The sequence below is a fragment of the Brassica oleracea genome, chromosome C7 (assembly GCF_000695525.1).
Source record: "Brassica oleracea var. oleracea cultivar TO1000 chromosome C7, BOL, whole genome shotgun sequence".
In the NCBI taxonomy this organism is placed as follows: Eukaryota; Viridiplantae; Streptophyta; class Magnoliopsida; order Brassicales; family Brassicaceae; genus Brassica; species Brassica oleracea.
The window spans coordinates 1,604,504-1,613,642 of NC_027754.1; the positions used below are offsets into that span (position 1 = coordinate 1,604,504).

The following is a 9,139-nucleotide window of genomic DNA, read 5'->3' on the forward strand; positions in this document are numbered from 1 at the left end:
AAATGTGTGCTTCATAAAAAGACTAGTAGTATTCCGGCGTTAGGGTTCGTATGTTTTATTCTCTAATGAATTTAATTTTTTGATCTATTTGATAGTGGTCAGAGACATTAGTATATTATTTTATTTTAAAATTGCTTATGTCAAAGAGGAATAATATAAGTGGTTTCACTGATCAATTCAATAAAAATAGAAAAAATAGTTGATAGTTGCACCAAAGTAAATATGGTTAAACTTAAAACATAAATTAAAGTTGATGTTCCAAAAGAAAAACATGTAAATGCATGTGTTTGTTTTGTAATTATATTATTCGAATGAAGATAACAAATTTTTCATCCTTTTAAATTAGTAACAATCCTCGCATGTTTTGTCCATATTCAGGATGTGACAGTCTGTTTGTTAGGGGTTTCATTGTAGATGTATTGGTTAAATACTTTGAAATCCAGTAAATGAATTCTTAATCATGGTCCAACATTATTCGGACCTGAATTGACTATTTTCTCAGAATAACTTATTCAAATATTCTTTTCCTTTTTCGAAATTACCTTTGCATAACATTAATATACCATCTTTTACGTGTATTTTGGATATTTTGGGATAGTGTTATACATGAGCAGACCCGGCCATGTGCATGTGCTGGGAGCACATTTACACAGGCCCATTACAATTTTTTTTTAAAATTTCCTAAATTAAGACCCAAAATGTTTTTAAATTGTTTTTTTTTCTTAAGGAAAAAGGCCCCTAATATTTTTTCTCTCTTTAAAAGGGCCCCAAATTTTTTTTTCAGCACAGGGCCCCATCTACAACTGAGACGGGCCTATACATGAGTACATATTTTTTTTAAAGAAATTTTTTGCTACATGCGGGCTGTGTTAACATTTGGATTATATATTTGTAATTTTTATATATTTCTAGTGACGGGAATGTAGACCCATGAAGAAAAAACCACAGAAGAATTGCAGGAACGTATTCAATGTTTGTAACGATATGAAAACAATAAGGATTTGTTAAAAAAAGAGAAAACAATAAGGAAGATGTTTTGTAAATGCATATTGTTCTTCTATGAAAACGCTTGTCAATACAAACCTCTGAGTCTGTAGAGATACATAGTGAAATAAACTAACAACAGTCGTTTGTCTCAAACATTTGCGGGGTGTCTCAGACACAACATTTCGCTGGAGCTTCTTCGAACATTTTGAGCAACCAATATAACACCATCATTTCTCTGCCTGAATTTGCCTGAATTCCAGTAACTTTGGCGTACAGAGGAACTCTATTATCTGTAATCAATAATAGAACAACAACAATTAGAATGGACAACTTAAAGAGTAACTTTATATAGATTTTTATACGTTGACCTGAGGTTCAGATGTGATAACGTATCAGTTGAGCTCAGAACGATAAGAGGTTCTATTTTCTGTGCATGAAGAAGCTTAGATGAAGAGACAGTCTAGTTTGTGTCATCCCCAACCAACCTGCAGGAAGATAAAAGTGACAGGACAGAAAATGTAAGAGGAATTCATAGAGCAATATATTTGATGCACACGATGTGGTGGATATGTAATATTAGTTTCAGAATGACTTACTTTTCATACTGTTCTTTTCCAACATCTGTCTTATAGTCAATGGAATTCCCAGCGCACACCTCTTCAGGAAGAGGAATCATGTCAGCCTTAATTCCATGTGAGCAGGTAAAGTTGGAGTGGCAGCTGCAGTTCCTTCAACCATCCCAACAACATCAATCCCACCGTTGGTCTTAGGGGCTTCTCTGGTCGCACAATGGAGGCCTTAGTTTTCACAGCTCCAGAGCAATGGTTCCTCTCTGTGCATAGACAATTCAAAAAAAAAAAAACGGAGAACTAAATAGAGTGAGACGAGTACACATATAGACAATGGGTGGCACATACATGTACCGCAAAGTTTTCAGGGGCTGACGTTCATTGTCATCAAAGATTCTTGCTATGGTAAAAGACTGATGTTTAGAAGAGAAGTTGAATTCGAACAGCTTTAACTTGAAAGTGTAGGTTCTGCGTACTAAATCCTTTAAGTTTTGTGGCAGTGATCTAGCATTTATGTCTTCAACAGATGCTTCCTGTTTCCAAAAAAAAATTTAGTAAGCTGTGTTATGGCAAAAATCCTAACACATTTGGCAAAAATCCTAACACATTACCATAAGTTGTGCGGGGTTGTATCTTTATTACAAACTATTCCTTTTTTTCTCTGAAACTCTTCATGGAAAGCTTGCTTTCTCATTCTCATCCTAGTTTTGATGATCCAAACTCATCATTAATATCAGTTATAAGCATGTAGGATATGTAAAGAAGAGCATACACATCATTATTGATTTTTTATGTTAGAAGCAACATAGCTAAGTCTTATTAATCAAAGTTTTATTAGTTGGGATTTCACGTGATCACAGAACTTAGTTAGGTGTTCTGTGATGAAACATGCTAAAAACAAAAGCTACATCTATGAATCCAATTTACGTACATAAAATGGTTCAGGTGTTCCATACCTCTCAATTCTTAGGATCTCCATTATAACGTTATGGGTTTCATTGTTCCAGATGGTTTTGATGCCCCTTAATTCGCCAACAATATCTGCAATTTAACAGTCGCAGGAGGTTAGTTTTTTTTCAAAATAAATTGGTAAGAGAGAAGCAACGGTTGGGTTTGTTATTGAATCATACCTGATAATCTTCTGTTCGTGCGAGTAACATCAATTGTTCATTCGTACGAAACATGAATATCTTTGTTGGACGGGGTTTATAGTCTCGGCAATCTCAACGAAGGTGGACTTCCGTGAACGACGGCCGTCTAGAGGCAGTCGAGAGCTTGAATCGGTTTTAAGAAAGATGTTGTGAAGAAGATTGTTGTTGGGTATGGGGCCTGGCCTTCCCAAAAGGCCCACAAGATAATTGCCCAAACACATGATCACACAAAGAAACTCGGCTCGTCGACTCGCGAGCCAGCAACGGCTCGACTCTAGACTGTTTTTAGCCAACAAAGCGAGCAACCGGAAGTTGTCGGCTCGGCGACTCGAATTAGCGGCCCGACACCTCGGCCCAATCGTCGAGGAGGCCCATTAAGTCACGGCAAATTAGGTTAACGAGAACGCGTCTATAAAAGGAGAGGGAAAGGCAACGATCAAAGGATCCGCAAATTTCTACATCACATACTTTCGGCTAGAAACTAGGGTTTCATTTCTCTATTCTCGTCGACTTGTATTCTTCGGCGAACCAGCTTTCGCCGGTCCATTTCTTTGTTTTCCCCTCCTTGTAACACGACTGAACATTCACTTGATCTAATAAAACACGTCTTTGTCTTGACCCACCGACGAGAACTCGTCATTTTCTCTTTACTAGTTTATCGACAGTCTCGGTTCAAACAGTTGGCGCCCATCTTGGGGCAGACAAAGTAGCGTCAGCAAAGATCATGGCTCGATCCGATTCGCCGTCCGACGACGAGTCACCTACGACTGAAGGCGCTCCGACAGCAGCGGCCTTCGCAGACACCATACTCGAGAGGATGGCGCAGCAAGACGCCGTCCAGAAGGTGACGACCGAGCAACTCGCCGCCATCGCCGCCATCTTGGCTCCTTTGGCCGGAAACTCAGGAGATCCGGCTACGACAGTCCGAAAACAGCTGTTTGACACTTAGCGAACAGCCGGCGAAGAAAACACGACGAACACAAACGCCGTCCAGGTTCAAACACCCGGCGGCGTAGATCTCGTCACCGTCCGGGAACTCGCCGAGCTTAAGCAGTCGTTCCTGGACATGAAAGACCGGTTGCTCGAAGGACCTACTTCGGCGCTGTTGATTGAACGCGTCCTCGCCGAAACCCTAAAAACCCCCTTTTTCCGGCGAATCACCGACGTACGGTACCGACCAGCCGAGAAAATCCGCCTTCTGACTTCTGCCGGAAAGGCAGAACCGACTGACCATATCACCACTTTCAACATCGCGCTGGGTCGAACTAACTTTACCGATGAGGAAAGAGACGCTGGCTATTGTCGGCTCTTCGTCGAGAGTCTTCAAGGACCAGATCTCGGGTGGTTCACTGGATTGGAACGAGACTCCATCAACGAATTTCACGACTTGACGTCCGCATTCCTCAAGCAGTACATCATGTTTACGAGACAAGGAGCGACCCTATCCGACCTTTGGAACCTATCTCAGGGAGCAAACCAGAGCCTCCGTGACTACATGGAAAAGTTCAAAGCTGTCGCTTCAAAGGTGCATGTCCCCGAAAACATCGTCATTGATGCGTTGGTGAACACCCTCTACTTCAAGTCCCTGTTTCGCGAGGATCTCTACAGAAACCCCACCAAATCGCTTCAGGATGCTATCGCGAGATCGAACAACTTATTCCGAATGGAAGAAGACACATCAGCGATACTCAAGAAAATGAATGTGGCCGCTAAACTGATGACTGCTCCAAAAGCTTCTGAGGCACACCAAGAACCCCGACAGCACGCCACTGGCAACAAATGTAATCAGCAGAAAAGCTTCGTCTATGTTGTCGAAGATTAAAACCCGCCCCCGGGATCGACTGTCGTCGTGCGCAAGAAAGGTTGGAACGTCTGGGAGAACGACGAGAAGCCGCAAACCTCTTCGGCGCCTTCAACTTCAAATCCTGGCTCGACTGAGCCAAACCTATGGTGCAGCTACCATAAGTCCAAGGCGTACGATATGAGAAACTGCAGGCATCTGGTCGATGCCCTCTTCTCATCTTACGAAAATGGAACAGTCAACGTCGAGCTTCCCAAGCCTAGGCTAAACAACACCAAGAGCTGGAGCAAAAACAAAGAAAAGAAGGCTCAGAAGAATCAAGACAAGGCCGGAGCCCGACCCAAACGCGCAGAGGATGACAAGCCAGAATATTGTTTCAGAGATCGAAAGATAACTCAATATAAAGAACTCACTCTTCTTTATTAATGCTTAAGAAAACTCACTCAAAAACTTAAGCTCACACAATTCTCAATCTCTAAAACTCTCTAGTTATGTCACACTTTGACATCTCCTTATATAGAGATTATAACTTCCTAATCCTATTAGATAAACATATCTAGATAACTACTAAATATATTATAACTCCCAAACATAATAGGATTAGGCCTTTTAACTTGCTCCTCAAGTTTATTTAGATTTCAAGTTTATCTCAACATTCTCCCCCTTAAGCTTGAAATCTTTCTTCTCCAAATCTTGCATTCCTATGAAGAAGTCTTGCATTCCTATGAGCTTCTTCATTTCCTTGAATTTGATTCTTCCCAAAGACTTAGTCAATATATCAGCCTTTTGCTTGTCGCTTGATACATGTTCAACCTTTACTAATCCCTTCTCAACACACTCCCTTATAAAGTGATATCTTGAATGGATATGCTTACTTCTGCCATGAAATACTGGGTTTCTTGTGAGCGCAATTGCAGACTGATTATTGAACATGATAGCAACTCTCTCAACCGGTTTCTTTGTCACCTCGCTCAGTAGATCTTGTAACCATATGGCTTGCTTTGCGGCTTCAGTTCCTGCCATAAATTCCACTTCACAAGAAGACAAGGCAACCGTATCTTGTTTGTGTGAGTTCCACGTGATCAAGCTGTCTCCTAGATAAAATATATGACCTTCATTTCACTCCAATAGGTTTAGCTCCAACAGGAAGATCAACTAAGCTCCAAACTTCATTTTTTTTATTGACCCTATCTCGTCTTTGCATGCTTCTATCCATTCATTCAATTCACTTGCCTCCAAGAAGTTCCTCGGCTCATTATTCAGACATAGCAACAGCATCTCTCCTTCTTCTTCTGCGAACAGAACATAATCATCTAGATACTTTGGTTTCGTTGTTTGTCTTTCACTTCTTCTTAGTGGTGCTATCTCGACTTCCGTATCGCTACCACTCTCGTCCTCAACGTCATTAGATACGTGGCTGGTGATCTCATTAGTCTTAACGTCTGTAGCTTCACTATTACCCTTGAGCTGTGGAGCATCCTCTGTATTAGGGATTCCGTGGTTACCAAACTCTCCAAGTGTGATAACAAACTCTCCATAGTTGTCGTCGGTACTCTGTTTCTTCCAGTTCCAACCTTTTGTCTCATCAAATATGACATCACGGCTCACCACTATCTTCGGTGTCTCAGGTTCGAGGAGTCTATACGCTTTTGACCCCGGTTATGTTCCAAGATGAACAAGCATGCGAGATCTATCATCAAGTTTCCTCAGATGTTTTTGATCATTCTTTGCATAAGCAATGCATCCGAATATCCGAAGGTGGTTGATGTTAGGTTTACGTCCACGGAAGACCTCATATGGAGTTTGATCCTTGAGCGCTCGAGTGGCTATTCTGTTAATGAGATATGTTGCGTGTCTCGTTGCTTCTCCCCACAAGTGATTTGGCATATGCATATGCTTCAAGATACTTCTTGCCATCTCCATCATTGTTCTGTTGCGTCTCTCCACAACCCCATTCTGTTGTGGAGTGTACGGAGCCGTTAGATGCCGTTTTATTCCTGCTTCTTCACAGAATAGGTTGAACTCCTTAGACACAAACTCACCTCCTTTGTATATTGTGAAAGTTGTTATCTTCTCTCTTGTTTCTTGTTCTACCACGAGTCTCAATTTCTTGAATTTCTCGAAAGCTTCACTTTTCTGTTTTAATAGTATCGTCCACATATATCGCGAGTGGTCGTCTATGATAACAAATATATACCTGATTCCAGCAAGAGTACTCGGGGTTATGGGACCACAGAGGTCACAATGTAAGAGTTCTAGTACTCTAGTGGCTCGGTACGAAGTGGCCTGCGGAAATACCAATCTTGCTTGTTTCCCAAGTAAGCATGATGAACATATTTCTTTTGTGATATTCACATTGGGAACTCCATTGACGAGGTCTTTCTGTATCATAGTCTTCATTGTAGCTGCGTTTATGTGTCCCAACCTTGCATGCCATCTGTTAGACTCACTTATCTCGCTTAGGTATAGTTGCGCAGCTTCTCTTATTCCCATATGGACTTTGTAAAGTCTGTTTTTCGATCTGTTTGCTCGCACAAGGAGTTTTCCCTTTTGATCGTGCATAGTGAGATGATCCCCTCTCAATCTTATGTCGCAGCCTGATTCAGTAGCTTGTCCAAGGCTGGTGACGTTACTTCTTAAGCCCGGAATAAAATACACATCAGTCATCTTCCTCGCCTCTCCGTTCATATCGATGAAAGATATAGTTCCTTTTCCCATGATATCAACTCTTGAGTCATCTCCAAATCTCACCTTTCCCGTGATTGTGTTATCCATAGACGAGAAGTACCTTTTATCACCAGTCATGTGGTTGCTTGCACCGTTGTCCAAGTACCATATGTCATCTGCATCCGTGTTGCTCTCATACTTCTCAGGGCTACAATTCTTCTCGTTTAGGTACACAACCTCGTGTATCATGAGGTCATCTGCATCTTGTGTGTCACTAGCTTCATTCTCTTGAGTTTCTTGAAGCTTCAACAACCAGTCGGGGCAATCTGTGACATAATGTCCTACTTTGTCACAGCAGTAGCATGTGACTTTTGATGCATCCCTTACACCATTATACCTTCCTCTGCCTCGTCCTCTGTAGTAGCCTCTGCCTCCACGACCGCGTCCTCGCCAATCCCTGTTGTAATCTCGGTTGTAATAAGGATTTGGTTGTGTTACTTGATTCTCAACGTTTGAGTACATTAGCTTGGTCTGATCCTCTTGTGGTTCTTCTTCTTCTTCTTCTTCATGTATGCGTTCTTCATACGCTTTCATACGACCAATTATTTCTTCAAAGCTGGTGTTGTTTAGATCTAGCACTTGTTCAAGGGAGGCGACAATGTGAATGTATTTCTTCTGTGGTAGGCTGGTCAAGAATTTCTTAACCAACTTCGGTTCTTCTATGCTGTCACCTAGGGCTGCAGATTTAGATGTTATCTTAGATATCTTTCCTCCAAAGTCATCAATCTTCTCTGTATCTTTCATCTCTAACCTCTCGAATTCACTCATTAGGTTTTGTAGCCGTGCCTCCTTTACTCTTTCAGCTCCAACATGCCTAGCTTTTATCGCATCTCATACCTTCTTGGCAGTATTGAGTTCGCCGACCTGTAAGATCAGCAGTTCCGGTATGGATTGAACAAGAGAGCTATGGCCATGTCGTTCTTATCTCCTTCGTTGATCTCCTCTTCGATGGCTTCCCATACCTTATGCCTTTTTAAAGCAATTTTCATTCTTATTGCCCATACTGTGTAATTAGTGGCATTAAGCATTGGACACTTGATCGAAGAAGATCCTCCTCCTTCTTTAGGTTTCACGGTCGAAGGTATGATTTCAGTACTCATCTCTTCCTAAGCTCTGATACCAAAATATTGTTTCAGAGATCGAAAGATAACTCAATATAAAGAAATCACTCTTCTTTATTAATGCTTAAGAAAACTAACTCAAAAACTTAAGCTCACACAATTCTCAATCTCTAAAACTATCTAGTTATGTCACACTTTGACATCTCCTTAGAGATTATAACTTCCTAATCCTATTAGATAAACATATCTAGATAACTACTAAATATATTATAACTCCCAAACATAATAGGATTAGGCCTTTTAACTTGCTCCTCAAGGTTCTTTAGATTTCAAGCTTATCTAAACACAGAAGAGCAAGACGAAGACGAGGGCGAAGCACAAGTCGAAGAAGAGCAACCTCGTAATCGTCGACATGTCCAAGTCATCCTCGCACGACCAAGTTCCTCCTCAGATGAAGAAGAGGACAACAAAGTCCGCGATTCGCACGAACACTCCAGCAAGTGACCGAGTGAGAATGGTGGACCAGAAGAGTCGAATGACTTGAGAAACAAGATCAGGCGAAAGTCGCAGACAATCGACCACGTGCACGACTCTAAGGACGATCTTCGCTCAATCATCGAAGAGTCCAAGGCTAATAGAGTCAAAGACTCCAGTGTTCGACCCCAGCTCAAGCCCCGAGTCATCGACCTTCGCGATCAGCTCAACTCGAAATCAGAAGACCTCAGGATCAAGCTCAATCGACCTAAACGTTCCAACTTACGACGAAAGTTGGAAGAAACGAAAGCCAAGAACGGCGACAAACATGAGCCCATCCTCGAGGACTCGTCTAACGACCTGAGGGTC

At 41.6% G+C, this 9,139-nt stretch overlaps 1 protein-coding gene and 1 long non-coding RNA gene across 2 annotated transcripts; one reads left to right on the plus strand and one right to left on the minus strand.

Moving 5' to 3' along the window:
- Positions 1 to 1,067: 1,067 nt before the first annotated feature.
- Positions 1,068 to 2,801, minus strand: LOC106305184. The gene is made up of 7 exons (XR_001262930.1): positions 2,687 to 2,801; positions 2,513 to 2,597; positions 2,168 to 2,257; positions 1,905 to 2,089; positions 1,584 to 1,819; positions 1,356 to 1,472; positions 1,068 to 1,277 (listed from the first exon to the last, which is right to left on the minus strand). It is a non-coding gene; the product is annotated as an uncharacterized LOC106305184 (long non-coding RNA).
- Positions 2,802 to 3,773: 972 nt separating this feature from the next.
- LOC106302327 lies at positions 3,774 to 4,529 on the plus strand. The gene has a single exon (XM_013738859.1). It carries the CDS (start codon positions 3,774 to 3,776, stop codon positions 4,527 to 4,529), a length of 756 nt encoding a protein of 251 aa, XP_013594313.1.
- Positions 4,530 to 9,139: the final 4,610 nt, after the last annotated feature.

Bases quoted from the DNA above. Each gene is read 5' to 3' on its own strand.
- LOC106302327 (XM_013738859.1), top strand. From the start codon at position 3,774: ATGAAAGACCGGTTGCTCGAAGGACCTACTTCGGCGCTGTTGATTGAA.